This window comes from Drosophila santomea, chromosome 2R (genome assembly GCF_016746245.2).
Source record: "Drosophila santomea strain STO CAGO 1482 chromosome 2R, Prin_Dsan_1.1, whole genome shotgun sequence".
Classification (NCBI taxonomy): domain Eukaryota; kingdom Metazoa; phylum Arthropoda; class Insecta; order Diptera; family Drosophilidae; genus Drosophila; species Drosophila santomea.
The window spans coordinates 14,585,214-14,603,910 of record NC_053017.2 but is presented as its reverse complement, the minus strand read 5'-3'; the positions used below and the strand labels follow the sequence as shown (position 1 = coordinate 14,603,910).

The 18,697-nt window shown below is 46.0% G+C and overlaps 2 protein-coding genes across 2 annotated transcripts; both read left to right on the top strand.

The window, feature by feature from the left end:
- The first annotated feature begins 12,731 nt into the window (after nucleotides 1–12,731).
- LOC120444880 lies at nucleotides 12,732–13,444 on the top strand. Its single transcript, XM_039624862.1, has 3 exons — nucleotides 12,732–12,809; nucleotides 12,879–13,193; nucleotides 13,250–13,444. Exons 1-3 carry the CDS (start codon nucleotides 12,732–12,734, stop codon nucleotides 13,442–13,444), a joined length of 588 nt encoding a protein of 195 aa, XP_039480796.1.
- A 474-nt stretch (nucleotides 13,445–13,918) lies between these two features.
- Nucleotides 13,919–17,621, top strand: LOC120446261 (extracellular serine/threonine protein kinase four-jointed). The gene has a single exon (XM_039627134.1). The coding sequence runs from the start codon at nucleotides 15,356–15,358 to the stop codon at nucleotides 17,189–17,191; it is 1,836 nt and encodes a 611-aa protein (XP_039483068.1). The 5' UTR covers nucleotides 13,919–15,355; the 3' UTR covers nucleotides 17,192–17,621.
- Nucleotides 17,622–18,697: the final 1,076 nt, after the last annotated feature.

Genomic DNA, 18,697 nt, shown 5'->3' with positions numbered 1-18,697 from the left:
CTGAACTTGCCACGACTCCTGTCCCAGCCCCAATTCCCCTCTACCCCCCCCTCCATTGCCGACCGGCTTCTGATGCTCCTGCTCCCGCTTCCTTGGTTCCTTGGTTGGAGCTGAATCAACTCCACCTACTTCAACTCCGACATCTCTCGACTGTTACAGTTTCGCGTTGCGAGCTGCGAGCTGCAAGTTGCGAGTTGCGAGTTGCCCGCCGACTGGCAAACATATATATTATTTAAATTTTTAAACGATTGATCGTCCTCCGCCCTGAGTGTGTGCCTGCCTCGCCCGCCTCCTTCTTCCTTTTTGCCAGCCGCCCCTGCTCCTGCTCGCTCCTCGATCACTTCTGCGATCTCCTGTGGCATCGTGATAGTTTGAGTTATTTGGAGCTGCCTGCTTTATTGCTCGGGAGGAGTCGCAGTCGGAGCAGCATCCCCTCTCCAGGCTGAGGGCGTGTTCAGTTCGGGTTCGGGTTCGGGATCGGGTCCACTCCGCAGTGCGTTCTCCGTGGCTTATAACAAAATGATTATGTTTTGCATATTGAGTGAAATTTGCATAAATGAGGAGGCCAGCAAGGTTGCAGCCCGGCTAAAATCAACTCAGAATCGCTCGTTGAGAAAGGGAATACTGAAAAAAAACTTTATCAAAATTATATTCCTCTCTCACAGCCAAAAAAAAAATAAATCAGAGCAGTTGATGGACTTAAGTGCACTCAAATTATGGCCGCTAGTCCCGATTCAATAAGTAATCCCTTTGGAAAAGGGAAAGTGAGGCAATAAAGCTGTTCGAAGCGATTTAAAACAGTCTTAAACTGTAGAAGTGCCAAATGTGAATACCCATTTGGTTTTACAATCTTACAACTAACTGGGCGTTAACCAAAAGCACGCATAGTAATAAATCTCAGTCCCTTTAAGTCTCTATTTCTCTATAAAGTGTAGTTCCCAAAACATGCAGTTCTTATGTGGAAATGTTCTATCTGCATGCTGAGATCAGTCAAATCTAGTTTGAGTCCAACGTGTAGTGTTAAAATATGCTAAACCTTGGCGATCTTTTAACTTTTAACACATTTTCCCCCAGTTTGCTGTTAGTGAGTTAATGAAAAAAGGGGGCATACATAATTTGTTGCATGTGTCAATTCTGAAAAAAGGTTTCTTTGGCGGGGGACGCGGCTTTTTATTTACCCACGCTTATTTAGCGCTTAGAATAACAATAATTAACATAAGAACAGAGTCACTTCCTTGGAACGTTAGCTGCTCGCCCCTTTATTACTTTTATTTTCCCATTTCGTGGCCTTTCACGTGGTTCGTGTGTGCTGAACGATGAGCGCTAAAGAAATTAAAATTGAAAATTCCTTTATTTCAATATTTTGACAGTGACTTGGCAGCGCCTCGTTAAGAAAAAACAAAATAAACTCCAGTTTCGAGATGGTGGCTCGAGAATCAAAACGAAACGAAACAAAACGAAACGAATACACAAAACACTTTTCAGTTGTCTTTGCCACCAGCCTCAGCCTCGTTCTGAACTCCAAGCCTCGAGTTCGGTCGATTTGGCCCGGTCATAAAAATGTGCCAAGTGCCAAGTGACCGGGTTGAGTGGCTGAACTTGTTACAGTTTCTTTCACCAGCTCGTTCTCACTATACTTTCTTTGTTGTGCAACTCCTCGATACTGTTTGCTGGTATGTGCTTTCATTCCACTGCAAAGATATCATTGGTATTCTCGGTGGAAGGAAGGCGACAATTGCCATGCGCCAATGCAAATTGGCGATAAGTGCACTTGACTCTCATATAAATTAATATTAATTATGCCACTGATTAGCCAAGCTCACATTCCAGGCAGACAAATAAGCCCACTAACGATATATGTGCCCGGCTACTGAATCCAGTTCCATCGATCCATCGAAGCGAACTGCATTGCGAATATATTTCGGTGTAAATCATTTGAATGCTTAAAAGGCGCCAATTGAATTTACGTGTTGAATATAGCAAATGGAGTTAAAGGTAGTCTAAAGAAGTGTCAATACACTTACAATATTATATTTTAAGCCACACATTTTATTTGGTAAAAAATTTGTACTGGCAAATTCAAAAGACTTAGGAAACGAACTCAAGGGCTAAGCCTCATATACTTCGCACATAATTTCCTAACAATTTTTTTTTAAATTTCCTTTGTTTATAGCTTTAAAAACTAGCTTATTAAATATTTCAATAAATTTTATAAAATAATTAAATCGCTCAAGAGATTAATGCGGCTGTCTGACTTGTTAATACTCTAACATCGCTTGAGATAAACGCAAGTAACTGAAGTAAACTCAACCCGGCGGTTTCCCCGGCTGCTACTTTGCTTGTAGCTCAGCTTGTCCGACTAAATGCCTTGGTCGCCGCAGATGGCCTGCTGGCCAGGTTGAATCTGAAGCTCTGTCCGTCTATGGATGCTGTTCGCATTCATTCAATTGCGTTTGACAGGCGTTTGGCCATAAAAATTATGCCACAACAGCTCGAGCAGCGAATTTGCATCTACGTTTGCGTCGAACAGACATTGGCTCAAATTTATGACAACTTATCGCCCGGGCATTTGAGTAGACTGGTAGCCAGATGCAGATACATATATGTATGTATAGTTTGCTGATCCGAAAGGCAGACGTTCGTGGGCGACGTTGGCGACATTTCGCTTTCATTTGCAATTAGAATATGGAAATGGGAAATGCGCTTGGTATAAAAATAGATCAGGCCGGCGACTGGCGCCGCTTTCATAGATATGTCTATGACTTTGACCCGTCTACACGACTGCACGAGTTGGGTTTTGCTTACCCAGAAACGATGACACGGAAAAACAATGGAAAAGTTTCCCTTCGGCCAGACGAAATTTGTCAAAGTCTATTTCAAAGAAGTTTGTCAAAAGCGGATGCAAGTGAAATCGATACCAGCGCGTCTTTGTCAGGGCCATAAAAAGAATAAAAATGAAATATTACAATAGGAAGAACAGGCGACGGAGCCGGAGGAAGGTGTGAAAAGGTCGTCGTGCCATTTAGGGACCACAATCTTTGAGCAATCTCCGCGAGACCCACTCGGATGCTAACCCAGAGAAGTTGGGCAACATTTTCTATGCATTTCGGACGCTTACTCGACTTTTCAGATATCCGATGCCAGCTGAATTTTAACAGCTCGCTAAGCCCAGCCTGTTAGAAATCACAAAGCAGTAAACCCTTCACAGACAAGGGGTTTTAAAGTTATGTTTTATGTAAAGTTGCCTGTAATATATATTGATAATCCTTTTTTTGCAGTATTTTTACATTTAATTGAATATTTTTACATTTTTCACTGAAACCCTCATTGTGCCTTGAACCTACCCCTGGTATCTTAACTTACTGGGTAGAAAGTGAACTCTTTTCCTTGGCTTCAGTTGCATTCCCAGACAATCTCCTGCAGGGGAGACTGCTGTCGCATCGGCACTTCCCACTATCCCGATCACCATTCCCGGGAGCCGCTCATCTAATCTGTTTGGTGTTAAGTCCAGGCGAGCATGTGTAATTCGATTGTTTACATGCGAGTGGCTTTGAAGCGCTTGGCAAAATGACAGCAAAAAGGTGAAACGCAGGGCGAGACGGCGAATTGAATGTATTAAATGAAAGCCAAAGTGGCATGTGCTTGAGTGAAATTTTCACGAGTGGCAGGGGAAAGGAGTGGCTGAGGCCGCCCGTCAATCTATCATTTCATTAAATACGATCCAGCCCCTGGCCGCTCTTCTGGTTTGTCAGTCAGTTTGTCAGTCAGTCGCCTAAGAATTGTGTCGCAGCCCTGACGATGACGACGAGGATGAAGGCGTCGTCTGGGTTGTCCTGGAAGATGCGTTTCACTCATATCCGGTTAAAAATTCACACCTCAGAACCCGACCGACCACGAGGTGAAGCCGCTCGGGGGTTTCGGGGTTCCTGGGATTGCGGCTGGATTTGCTGGGATTGCTGGGACAGGGAACTGCCCTCTCTTTCTCACCCTCGCTGCCTTATTCACTCTGTTGCTGGTGGCGTATTAAATTTCGAGAACTGTGTGGATGGAAAAAGGGGGGCGAAGGGCGGGCCGTAAGTAAATGCCAGAAATCTTGCGGATTTCGTGGCGTAAAATTATGAAAATTATGTCTGACACATCCTGCTGTCTGCTTAAGGTCTTTGTTTATCCTGGCTGAGCGGCAAAAAAGGAAGCGCCTCCAACACTCCAAACATGCCACAGACAGGTAATGGCGACAGCAACCACAGCAACAACAACATCACCGCTGGAACCGGTGTTATTTGCATAAGTTGCTCGTGTCTCCGATTCCTTTATGCGACAAAGTTCGCTGCCTAAGTCTTTCGTTTTCTGGATTTTATGGGATTTGAAAAACGGAGCTGCCGGCCCTTGTTGGACAATTGAAAGTGAGAAGTGATCTTAACAGCGCTATAAAGTGTTTGTATGCTCCAATTTTAAACTATTTAAATTACTTTTTATTGTTGAATTGAAAAATATAAGTTAGTTTAATAGTTGCTAATAGTTTTAATACTGCGTCTAAGTTAAGTGTATTGTGTAGTAACAAAATTTTAAATTTATTAAGATATTTAAGTAACTTTGAGATTAATAAATACTTTACTGATTTACCTTGGATTCGCTATCTTCGAAATAGTTGCGATTCATACGTTTCCACTTTGAAGTGCTCAGATGAACAGAAAAGTTGTTCGCTTGGTTCCTCTGTTAACGATCGTTTCACGGTCTCACAATCTATCAAATGACCGATCCCCCAACCATCATCAATTCATTGACTGCGCCCAGTTCGCCGTTTTGGCCTTGCCTGGGTCGCCGCAGCTAATTGAGTCATAGTCGGACCCACATCCACATCCAGATCCAGATCCAAGACCATTGGCGTCGAGTCAGCGGGAGGAACAACAAACTCAAATTAACCACAATAAAAATATTCGCAATGGCCAGGGACACTCAGGTCCACTCAGACGAGCAGCAAAACGAGCAAAATTTAAGATCTCTGTGAGAGCGAGCCACAAATAAAATCCATTAGGTGGCAGGTACCACGATATATGCGGCGATGTCGTGTGAGGATAGCCTGCCCCATCATGGTCTGGGAATCTGGCGAAGTTTCGGCACGGATTTGTCATTGTTAGACGGGAAGCTTTTCGAAGCTGGGATATTCAAAGTTTTTTTTGTGGCCTGGGTTGGGCATCGGTGTGTGTGTGTGGGTGCTTTATGGCCAAAGTGTCGCTAATTCCAGGAATCTCGGACTCAAGGTTAAATCCATTCATAAGCGATTGGCAAAGCTGGTTTCAGTGTTTCCGGATATGGGAACGGCGATCGCGGCTCTGGCATCTGGGATGTGGATCACACATTTATGGCCATCAAACGGACCGCCCAACCCAGGGACCACCCACTGAGATGGCCTCTCCTGATCCGGCTGAGCCGCAGTTGCTGTTGCTGTTGCAGTTGCAATCGGCATCAAAAGTGTTGCAATGAGGCATTTACAATAGCAAACGAGTTAATTACCACTGCGAGCGACTCGAACGGATCCAACACATGCCCCGACCTTATAGAGGAGGCCCAGCCTGACAGCTCCGCCTGTGATCGGGATGCCAGGTCGGGATCGGAGTGGAGCGGATCGGAGTGGAGTGGAAGTGGAGTGTTGCTTTGCCAATCTGCCGCATTGATCGAGCAACCGATCTGCGATTGCGTTTGGATCTCTCCTCTGCCGCTCTTCTTTTAAGCTGAAGTTTTATTCCTATTTTTTTTTTTAGATTTATTTTCTTTATTTGCTGTTGTTTTCTTGCGCCTGCGCGTGTTCAAATTGTCCAAAGAGTAACAATTTAATATTGCTGTGCCAGGTCCAGTGCCAAGTGAGCCAAGTTAGCCAAGGGGCCAACAGCAGTCGGCGTCTGCATCTGCATAGTCGGGCCCAAGCTGCCACACAAAGATTCACTGAGAGAAGTAGCTGAAAGTTCTCAGAAATTTTAATATTATCTATTAGTTGAAATTCCAATTAAAAATTAATAAAATATGGACCTGCCAAAACAGGCATTTCATCACCTCGCTATTTAAGCAAATCAAAAACCGATTGGAGTTGAGTATTTTTTCAGTGTAGCCGCACATTAACTGCCGGCTGCAACTTGTTGCTGCCACTGCTGCCACTTGCCTCGTTCGCTGCTCCGCGGCAGCATGTTTAACGTATCCGTATACGTATTTCGTATTTTATTTAATTGATTTTTCTGCACCGCACATGCATTGGCCATTAATTCATTTATTTATTTAGCGCTCGCCTTCGACACTGAGCACATCCACTGAGAGCGAGGATGGTATGGGAATGGGATTGGGATTGGGATTGGAATGGCTTGGCGGTACGGCGAAGAGGAGGATTGTCGATGAATTAATCGTGCTTAACACCATTCCTGGCATTTTGTGGCAGTGCCACAGCTCCTAGAAAAGATAGTAGCCGCGACGAGGAGGCCATGCAGATGGTGGGCGGGAAAGGGGAGCCGAATCGGAAGCACTTAGCATTTGTGTATTATGGGACCTGATCTGGTATGCATGCGTCATTATCGCGCCTTGCATCATTAATAAGGCCAAAAGCATGGCAGCCAGCACAGCAGAAACAAAGCAAAATCCAAATCCCAAGTCGCGTCGAAACCGCACAAATAAATGTTTATTCTCGATGCCGTCGCCGGGCGAAAATGTCGTTGTTGTTGTGATCACCCTCGCACCGTCAGTTTGCCCGAGATCTCGGACAGATTTTGGGTTCGTCGCGAAATCTTTCGTCAAGGTCAAGGCTGCCTGCGATACCGATACCAGTGCCGGGACTCAAAGCGAATCCGATGCCGCACCAGCGAAGGTGATAAATGAAGTGTCTCTGCGCGAAATGCCCACAAATCACACCCGAGTCACAGTCGCCGTTCCGACGAAGTTCAAGTTCGCCTTGAATGCAGCAAAGCAGGCAAAATATTGAATATCAGCTAAAAGCATTTCACAATCCCCAACGCCGGCCAAGAATTTGCATGAGCCAGCGATTGGACTGGACCCGGCAAAACAAATAATGAAATAAAAATTAATGTTTTGATGGAACCGAGTGACCGCAGCAATTTGTGAACAATCGCATTAACAGCACTCCCCAAATTTACAACGATCTTGACTTTTGAACTTACGATCTTGAAATGGTTGCTCAATTAGCGCAGTTCAGCGAAATACAAAAATAATACAAGAAATCGAAAAAATATTCATTAATTAATTAGGAAATATAATGTATTATAGATTTCGAGGAAAAACATTATATGCTTAAGATGATGTTGATGTTTTAGAGACATACAATTTGTTAATTAGCAATCCTGTGATGCGTATGTATCGCTGCTTGGTCCGCGTACATAATATATGTATATACTTTATATAAAATTATATTAATTTAACAGGGAGCAAAGCTGCGACAGACAGCCAGAAAAAAACAAAAGGATAGACAGAGACAGAATGAAAGAGAGACGAAAAAAATTCCTACTTAAGTGCTTTTAATTATCCCAAAGAATTCCTTGGTATTCTGAGTTTGGTATCCTTGTTTGTCATCATCGTCATACTTGGCCTGTCTTGGGCCGGGGTCTTCGGTTTGGTTTTGGGTTTGGGTTTTGCGTTTGGGCTTGTGCTTGGGATCGTTCAGAGATCCCCGTTCTGAGATCCCCGAGTTCTCTGTCCTCCGGTCTTGGGCCTTAAAATTACAAGCGCGTTTGTATGCCCGCTATTCGGCGTTTTTTCTGTCTGCGTCGGCGATCCAGGTTCAGGTTCAGGTTGGGGTCTGGGTTTGGGTTTGGGTTTGGGACCTCATCCGAGTCCAGGGTTCCACTTCCATTCAGCCATAAAAGGGGAATAGCAAAGCGATATCTTCGCTGGCAGCAACGGGGAATGACAGTGGATCGATGCGTGCGCATATGGGCGATACTACCGCGTTTTATATGCCGGCCAATTCATATTGCTGGTGAAAGGGAAAGTCATCGCATCTCATCCCATCCCATCCCATACCATGCCCATCTTCCCATCGCACCCTCCCACAAGGAAACCCAGGAAACCAGTCTGAGTCATTCGTTAAGGGGAAACGAAGGAGTGTGGTGGCGATGCGTTTGGGGAATTCGCTGATTTGGTGGCGACATCAACGGGCGGCATCAGTGGCGGCGGCGGGCACACACAGTGCGTACTTCCTGGAAACCTATCTCTGCCAGGTTGAGCTACCACAATTATGAGCCGCCGTTAGGAGCCGGGCTTGCTAACTCTATGCCCCAGCCACCAGATGTCAATATAGCATGCAACTGCCACCGTCGCTTATCGCGTTTGGAGCTTTGGCTTTCTCAAGAGAAATGCCAGTGGTTTTTGGGCTCGAGGATCGAGGATCGCCGGTGTGTTGTGGAGATCAAGTTGATTGAAGTGCCTTTCGAAACGGAATACAAACATGCGGAGTAGAACGTCGTAAGGCTCTGCCGTAGGAGGTGCAAACACACTGTGAAGGGATGCTACGAAAATATTGTCTTTGGTCTCCCAAAAGGGTCCTTCCATTGCCCGAAAACTGCAGAAATGAACAACGTGGCCGGCACTTCATTGGCCAGAAACACAGGCCAGAGCCAAAAACCAACACACTTGGTGCTCAACACGAGGATGCAGCTTGGATGTGGAGGACTGCAGCCAGAGGACGAGGATCGAGAATGGATGGCGGATGGCGGATGGATGGGCCCCCAGCCAAGATGTGCCAAGTCAGCGTGATCTGCGCAAAGTGACGAGTTTTTAATGAATTTGTTTAACTCAGGTCAGGCCCTGGCACCTAGTGCTAAGCCACAGACCCTGAGTCTGGCTACAAATCTGATTCTGACCCGAAACAGTGGCTTCATTTGTATGATATACATAACATTTATGGCTTACAAAATGGAATATATAGTTATTTTGTCTAAAAAGGAAAATAATAGTAGTAGGAATCTTTATATGCAAATTGATTTAATTTCAGTCTTGTGTAGAAACTAACATCCCTGGAACCACTGTGCCCTGCTGTCTGCGGAGATGCTTAAAGAGACCCCATCCAAGTTGACGGCGCGACAGTCGAGGTCGCAGGCACAGTCCGTGGCAAGTGGCGATGATGGGGATCTGGATATGGATGTGACTGCGACTGTGACTATGACTATGACTATGACTCTGGATGATGCGGTTGATGCCGAGCTCAAGTGCGGCTGGGACTAGGACCTGTGTGTGGATGGAGGCGCTGACGGCCCGTGACGATATCCCAGGGCGAGGTGCCAGGAGATACTGCAGATCTGCACATATTGCAGATACTGGGTGCAGTGAGTGAGTTCCTGCCTCTTGAGGTCGTCCAAGTCGTCATCGTCAGCGACGACGCCAGCGTCTGGGTCTAGGATGAGTGGTCTGGAATCTAGCAGAGCAAACAAAAGGCAGCTAACACTCGAGTTCCATCTAGTTTCCGATTGTCCAGTCCAATGGCGAACTGAGCGAACTGAGGCGGTGGTTTACCAGCCCGTGTCTCATGTCCTTCACAGTTTACTTTCGTTGACCACAAGGCGACGTCCAACGCTTTTTTTTACTTCATTTTTCCACTGGCTGCTCTCTGTTTGCTCCTCTTGTGTTCAACAAAATGTTCCAAATTGTTGCGCACTGCAAACATCCGAGGAATTTGCGCTTAACAAACTTCGCCAAATGCTTTCCGTTTCAGTTTCTGCACTGGGCAAACAGGATATTTTATTTGATTTTTTAACTTTAGCATACATACATATAACTTAAGCATTATATATACTTCAAATATATTTATTTAAGCATGAAATATGTACTTCTAATATATAGTATCAGCACATAATAATTTTTTAAGCACCTACTACATTTAACCATATGTTTTCACTAAATGCTCACCTCTGAGCGATTCATTTTTCATTTCCAAACCGTAAACTCGACCTAAAATTATTTTGGCTTTCAGTGTGTTTCCCCGTTTCTTTGCTTTATTTTTTGGAGGTTCTTTGGCTGTTCGTTTCGCCTGAAATTTATACGCAGCCTGCAAATAATTAAAACGAGAGCTGTGCCGCCGCAAAGTGTCTCTTGCGTGCGCGCATGTGTGTGTTTCCCACAACGAATGACTTAGGCAACGAACTTGGCCGGGGCAGCCATCAGCAGGCAATCAGAGAAGACAGGGCACAGTTATACGGTCGGTTCATAATAGATCATTTTTCAAAGAGTTCAACTCTCTGTCAGGTATTTGTTTAATTCGATTAACCTCTGGGCTCGGCGCTGGCTACGAAATAACTATAACGCGACCACCAGCGGTTCGTTGGTTCCCACCATATTGGCAAATAGTCAGTTTGAAATGAAATCTATAAAACAAAGCTCCAACGAGTTCCAATTTATCATCAAAACAGACATTAATTTTACACACATCCAATGAAAAGAGGTGAGCTGAGCTCAGCCACCCGGTTGTTTTCATGCCTCGAAACGAGCCACAAAAATTAATGTTAATTAATTTGACTTAAACTGACGATTTCAACAGACACATTACTGCGGGGCATTTGGCAAATAAAAAGCCACACAAAATAGCGACAAATCAAAATGTTGCCACAGTCGACTTTTAGCGTTGAAATTCCCAATTGATGGCGCTCAAGTGATAATGTTCGAACCGAACCGATTCCCAAAACAAAATCCACCTTAAAAGCTTTTAGTTTTTTTCAAAAATACATCAAATTCGATTGGCGCATAATTAACTTGTGCATTGTGCGGTTCCGAATGGAAATTTCATCCATTGGTTTTTATGTTTTGTTTGCTGGGGCGAATAACACCGCCGATTTCTGGTTCGATCAGTGCGCCAACACTGCAAATTCAATTAGGCCCGAACATGCTCTCACTTTATTAAATTAAACTGCAACCGAAAATCGTGAGCCCAATTCTGAGTCAAAGCCAGGTTGTATCTTTTACCTGTTTGCTCACTCTCTCTCTCTCTGTCCTTCTCTCGCTTACTCTCTCTCTCTCTCACGCAGACACTGAAGAATGCAGCGGGCTCAAGCTGTTGTTATCTTCGTTCTTCGAGGCCGCAGCCTCGTCTTCCCGATTCTCCCGAGTCTTCGGAGCGAAGCCTTCTCAGATCGCGACTCTGTCCTCAGGCCCGAGTAGAAATTCTCTAAGCACGCTGTCAAGTTATGTCTACATTCCTTGATCATATTTTTTCCAACTGTTTTCGTACCTCCTATTTGCGGCAGTAAGGGGTATATGGATTTCGGATACAAACAACCAGTCAATGTTGATTTAAATATTTATTTAGCATATCAATACAGGGCGTTTCAGTGTCTCTTCAAATTTATAATAGTCGTGCCCTCTAGATAGGCAATAATTATAATTTTCATGTCACTCTAAAAGCGTTTCGTATCAGTTTTATGGCACAGTGTTAGTACTAATGGGCTTTTAGCTGTAAAATATAAGTTTCTGGTCATAAGCGATGTAAAGCTGATCTCTAAAAGTGTCAAGTTAATCAGCGGAAATGTTATTGATATGGGCAGCTAAGTATAGATATTTAGGCAAGCTGATATCGCATTTCTCTCTATAGATTATATTTTAACATATTTAACTAATATTAGTGGATATCGTGGTGTCGATTCTTTAAATATCACATTCCTACTTCAGTTCTTCTCTTCTTTCTGGCTTCGTTCCTTTGGATGGTTCGCTCCTTGGGTATTTCGTTTGTCTCTGAAATATTCTCCCTTCGCCACTTCACAGTCTCCTCCGAATAATGATGGTAATCCTGAGGGGTCTGTCTTCCTCTCTATTTCTCACACGTTGGTCACAAAATCCAAAACGTCTTCAGTCAGCAGAAAAGATTTATTTCCCTTTCTCTAAAATATTTAAATTGGTAACTGCTTAACTATTTGTATTCAAACCCATTAAAACGAAGTAAGATAACATTTCACACTAGCGACAATCTAACATTTGATATATTTGGCAAATTTATCAATATGATAACAGCTTTTGTTTAGAGTAACTTTTTGAATGACTAACTTTTAGAGTAACTTTCTGCATAATATTATTTATCACTCGCAAAATACATATTTAGTTCCTATTTACATATGTACTACTCAAACTGCCTTGACTTACTTTTAAGTGTTTGTTGATTTAGCTTACTTATCACGTTTATGCACGTTTTACGTTTTGTAGAACAGCCATGGAAATGTTGTTTTGATTTCAGGATCCTGCTTTTCCGGGCGGCTTCCTTCCTTGTTAATGCTCGTGAGCGGTTTTCCCACTACGCTATCGTAATCGTAACCCTTTCCTGGCTCCTCGTACTGCCACCTCTTTAAGGCAAATTCTAGTTTCTTAATGTGGCGCAGCAAATGTGCCGCTGTGAGCATTAAAATCAACAGAGGCAACCACAACTCGCACTCTAAAAAGCCTCCCACAGAATGCGCTCTGCCTCTCTCTCTCTCCACTCTCCCTCTCTCTCTGTTACTTCGCAGATTTCTCAAAAGGTGTTTTCGTCGCTCAGGTAAATTGAGTGAAAATCCGGTGTGTAAGTATACATGAGTTTCTACATGGCCGTGTCAAATTAGGCGCAAGTGTATTTTGATTGCTGATTGATCGCTTCAACTGAATGGGTTTTGATAATTTCGCAATTTTGCAATCTGATTTAAATTGAAATTGGCCAATAAAGTATTCAATTGCAAATACTCTGTGAAACAATACAGGCGTTCCAGACTTTAGTTCGTAAAATGCGCCGCAGATACTACAACTTTTGGGCTTCAGCTCTACTTATGGCTATGTCACTTGCCGGCGGGGAACCAAAGAAGGTATTATCATGTTTTAAAGTTTAGTTGCTTATAATAGTAGTATTTTATTTAATTTTTCCCTTTCTACAGCTCATAGTATTTGACACCATAGAATGTGCCATCAAAAGCAGTGCCTTCTCAAAGGTTGTATGTAAGCTGTATTCCCGATTGGAATTTAATGCTCTTTTAACCATTGGCGAAAAAGAATTTGCTGACAAAGTGTTGGGAGTTTGTGAAGTTCAAATCTATCCAAGAGGTCAGAAAAAGATAACGCGGATAAAAAACCTGCGATTAGACTTTTGCCAATTGAAGAAGCATACCGAAAAGCGCTCAGTACTGGGCATATACTACCAAGCACTACGCCGAGCTGTTGTCGATTTTCCCAAAAAGTGTCCCTTTCAAAAGGTATGTGATTTTAAGCTATCTTAATGGCTTTTAAATATTTTATTTTTTGTTTCTAGAACACCACATATGCCGTAAATCGGTTGCATTTGGGCTGGCAAGACGTGCCGCAATATCTACCCGAATCTAACTTTACTTTTAGGGGCAAGATTTATGTGAACGATGAGTTAGCACTCGAGGTTAAGTTGACTGGCGGTTTTTTTGAAATTCGCAACGATTCCGTCTATAGGAAGCCCCTATTGGAAAGTGCATAAAACGTGTGGGTCGTTGAAGACGTAACTGTCAAAATAATATTTTAATTAATGCCAGCTTGGAGCCACTACTTTTGTATACAATAAATATATTTAAAACCTATAATTTAATATATAAACCTAATCATTTAGGAGGTGTTGATTTTCAAGCATTCTCTGTAATTGATTTTTTTGAGACCCACCCAAGGTTAAGCTTAATAATTAAAGTCGTATAAAATAATTCACCTGGTTTCGGGTTTGAAACTATTTTATTATTTCTTGCCAAAGACAGAGAGAGAGAGAGCGCGAAGAGAGAGCCCATGTAGACAGAGCGCAGTGGCTTCCACTCAACTCAAACTCAAGATCCAAAGGATCCGAGCTTGGCCACAAAAGAGAGAGAGAGAGAGAGAGTGCAACTTGTGAGAGCCGGATCGACTGGGCCGCGTGTCTTTAACTAAGCCCGGCGAGAGCCGCTCGTCGGCCAGTCTGTCAGCGAATCTCGAAGCGAGCGGTACGCAGGCGCGCAGTCGCACATCCGTCAGCATAGCAAACGTCAGATACAACAACTTCAGTTCCGATTCAGATACAGATACAGTGCGACAATCTAAACACGCGTGTTTGCACCACACCACACCACATCGCGCTGCCAAACGAAAACGAGACACCGCGAGGCAAGGAGTGCAAAGCATATGGACAGCGAAATAAATAAAGCGGAGGCATAAAAATTCCTCACATCGTTCGGTGCGCAGCGACGAAGATCGAATGCGGACAAAAAGGCTAAAATACAGCGAGCCCAGCCAAATAAAAGCGATACGCGGCCAAGTCGAAGGTGCTGCGTGTGGAGTGGAGTGGCCGCCAAGGTGCGAGACAAGAAATTAAATTGATAAAGCCTAAAAAGCGGAGCCTAGGACTTTGTCCAACAAACAAAACGAACAAACAAACAAACCAACCAACCAACACACACACAAACTTGTCGCGTTGTTTGCTCGGCGCGGGCAATTATCGGGCGAATATCGGGAATCTGGGAACTGGGAAATGGGAATTCGAGTGCGAAGCAACCCCACCAGAGTCCGAGTGTTAAAGTGTGTGCCAGTGTCTCCCAGTGTTGCCCAGTGTGTGTGCATATAGTGTGTGTATCGCTTAGCTGGTGTGGCAAATAGCTCAGAGCCACGAAATTGCTTTTATCGGCGCACCGAATCGCAAGTCCAGAAATTAAAAACAAAAAGAGAAACTGTTGTTCGTTTTGGCCGAAGGGCGGCCAGCTAGCCATCTCGCAAAATATTAGCCCGCCGGGCTCACAACGCCAGCAAACGCAAACAAACAAACAAACGGCCAGCGCAAAAATGTATAATAAAAAATTACAGCAAGTGATCGTGCAGAAAATAGATCGATAAACCCAAAGCCCCAAACCCCCAAAACCTCCAAACCCTCAAACTCCAAACGAACTCGAACCCGAAAAAAAGAAAAATCTGACAAAACAAAAAAAAAAGAAGCAAAAAAGCGACGCGGTCCAGCGGAGAGTATAAAAATAAATAAACGAGCGACGATCAGCGAGCGATCAAGGAGCTAAAGCAGGAGGAGCACGTTTCTGGGTTTTTGTTTCAATTTCAATTGTGGAAATCGTAGAGGAAAAATTCGTATCGAACCGGTCTCCGTCGAGTCGCCCCCAAACGAGGAGCGGAGGACGAAGCCGAAGCCTCCACAGCCGAGAACGAACCACCGATATTTATTAAACAAAGACAGAAATTAATTTCACGACTTTGTAAAAGGCACCACTGCAATCCAGCAATCCAGCATACACCACCCATCACCCCCCTCGATTCCTACCGCCGCCGCCGCCGCCGCCGCCGCCCCCCATGAGCGGCTTGAACTTTGAGCCTGAGGTCTGGGCTTCCACAGGGAACTAGGGATCGGGATCTTCGGCCCGCCGGCAAAATGTACGACATCAAGCGCCTGGAAGCGGGACAACAGAAACTACAACTACAGCAAGCACAGCAACCACCACTGGGCCTTGACCTGAGCGGCCAGCAACAGCAATTCACCTGCAGCGTGATCACAGCGCCCGAACATCGGGCTAATCCCAATCCCAATCCCAACGCCAGCTTCAACTCCAGCTTCAGCTCCAGCTGCAATTCCCAATCCAATCCCAGCGAGGCCACCCACATGACTCTGTTGACGCTGCGCCGGCGCCGTTCGCTGCAGCGACGCGCCTGCCTCCTGAGCATCCTCGCCGCCTTCGTCTTCGGCATGGCACTGGGCGTGGTTGTGCCCATGTTCGGACTGCCCCGCCATCAGGACTCAACGCCAGATCTGTCGGAGGAGCAGATCCAGATGGTGGCCGTGGAGCCGCTGAGCAGCTACCGCGTGGAGTTCATCAAGGAGACGGACGAGCTGAGTGCCGAGCAGGTATTCCGCAATGCCTTTCACCTGGAGCAGGACAAGAATGCTCCGGACTCGATGGTGGTGAAGAAACTGGACACCAACGACGGCAGCATTAAGGAGTTCCACGTGCAGCGCACGGCCAGCGGCCGATATCGCAAGGGTCCGGAGCGGAGGCTGTCCAAGATGATGCCAGAGCGGGTGCAGCCACAGGAGACTCTTCGTTCTCCGGCCACCTCGCCCACGACGCCCACCAGCGAGCACCAGGCGGGTCTCATTGAGGAGGACGTCTATTGGGGTGCCACTGTGGAGCAGGCGCTGCCCAAGGGATTTGCCGCCAAGGATCAAGTCTCCTGGGAGCGCTTCGTGGGCGAGCAGGGTCGAGTTGTGCGCCTGGAGCAGGGATGCGGTAGGATGCAGAACCGCTTGGTGGTGTTTGCGGATGGAACAAGGGCCTGTGCCCGCTACCGCCAGAATACGGATCAGATACAGGGCGAGATATTCAGCTACTATTTGGGCCAGCTCTTGAACATAAGCAATCTGGCCCCGAGTGCCGCCACCGTGGTGGACACCAGTACGCCCAATTGGGCCGCCGCCCTCGGCGACATCACACAGGCGCAGTGGAAGGAGCGCCGACCAGTGGTGCTGACCCGCTGGCTGTCCGATCTGGAGCCGGCTGGAATACCACAGCCCTTTCAGCCGCTGGAGCGGCATCTCAACAAGCACGACGTCTGGAACCTGACGCGGCACATGCAATCCGAAAGGCAAACGCAGTCACAGTCGCCGTCGCAGTCGCAGCCGCAGCCGCAGCCGCAAGGATTACTCAAGCGGTTGGGGGCTGCCAGTTCGCCCGGCTCCGCTCATCAATCAAACGCGATTGAGGAGACAGGAACAGGAACCGAAACCGAAACGGCCAGCAACGGAGCGCTGGTGCAGCGACTAATTGAATTGGCACAATGGTCCGATTTAATCGTCTTCGATTACCTGATCGCGAATCTCGATCGGGTGGTTAATAACCTGTACAACTTTCAATGGAACGCCGACATTATGGCCGCGCCGGCGCACAACCTTGCCCGCCAGTCCTCCTCCCAGCTGCTCGTCTTCCTGGACAACGAAAGCGGCCTGCTGCACGGCTACCGGCTGCTGAAGAAGTACGAGGCATACCACAGTCTCCTGCTGGACAACCTCTGCGTCTTCCGGCGTCCCACCATTGACGCCCTGCGACGTTTGCGGGCGGCGGGTGCCGGGCGCCGGCTGCGTGACCTCTTCGAGCGGACGACCAGCGCCGGAGTGCGGGATGTGCTACCCTCCCTGCCGGACAAGTCCGTGAAAATTCTGGTGGAGCGCATCGATCGGGTGCTGGGTCAGGTGCAAAAGTGCCAGGGCAGCTAATGAAGCGATGGCATCAGCCCTTGCCCCCCAACACGACTGATAAGTGGGTGCATCTTCACCTGGATTGGGATTGCAGTAGTCAAGGGATCGGTGGCTTGGAAGGGGGTTATATCAACGCAGGGGTTCTAGAAAATTGTTAACTTATAAAAAGGAAGCCTACAAACTGTAACCAATGGGAATCTTTGAAAATAAGCCAGCCACTGAGCCCAGGAGATCCGAGTATTAAGGGGTGATCCACTAAAATACCTAACTTGTAAATGCCAGACTCTATCCATGAGTATTAAGCTTACCTATCATCAGTAAATGTATCTGTATAAACTAAGCCTAGCTAGCGTGTAACAATGTGTGTGATATTTGTCTAAGGAACCAGACTAAGTAGTTTTCATTTTACCTTTACAACCAATAAACCACAAATATTTACCGAACGAAATGCGCCAGTCGAATGTCACTTTGAAATATGGAAAAGCATCTAACAGATGCAGATGCAGATGCAGATGCGGATACACGAGTATCTGGCTATCTGAGCACGCCTGCGCCTGTGAGAACTTACATAGTCATGACAATAAATTGTCATTGATCTTTTTTTGCAGGTGAGATGGAGTCGCAGATGGAGATGGAGATGGAGATGGAACTTGCCACATAATGCAGGCTCCACTTCCAGATGCACACACACACATACACATATATGTATGTACATGACCAGCGAATGGAGTTGGGGACTGAATCTTGTGCCGCTTTTCATAATATCTTCATAAGCATTTGAGAGCCGCCTCTCTCTCACTTCGCTGGCTCTTGCTGCTCCCGATCCCAAGATTCTCGAGTGCAGAAAGATGAAGCCCCGCCAGAGCCAGTTCCAGATACTTTCCACACAAACACTCTCACACACACACACACACACACACACACACATGGACGAGGGCACACACTGGCGATCGGGGCCTGAGATACACGCTCTAGTGGATGCAACGTCTCCATCGAACCCGAACCCCCCTGCCTGCCCATCTGGCCGCCCCTGTCTGAGTTTAAGATTTAAGATCGCTGCTCATTAAGTGCGTCCGCGTGTCTCAGCGACAAGATGCTGGGAATCTCTTGCCTCCCTGTCGCACGTTTTGCATCTGATTTCGCTGCGTATATTTTATTGGACACCAGAGTAGTTCACGTAAATAAAAATGAAATGAACCAAGTGCAACTCCGGCAAGGAGGTGCTCTTGGCCCCATGGCAATGGCAATGGTGATGGTGATGGTGATGGTGATGGCAATGGCGATGGCCACTCGGTGGATAGTTATCCCCGTGTGCTAACTACCAAAAAATGTGGCTCAGCCGAGAGTTAATCAACTCACGCTTCAGCTGAGCGCAGATATTTTTGATAACCCGTTTCGGACGCGCCAGATAAAGTATCTCCAGCAGAGTGAAAGAGCGCAGCGTTCGGCTAGTTTAATAAATATATCAAATAACCTAAAGACGTGTTAGGGAACTTGTGACTTTAACACGTTCTCCACTTCAGC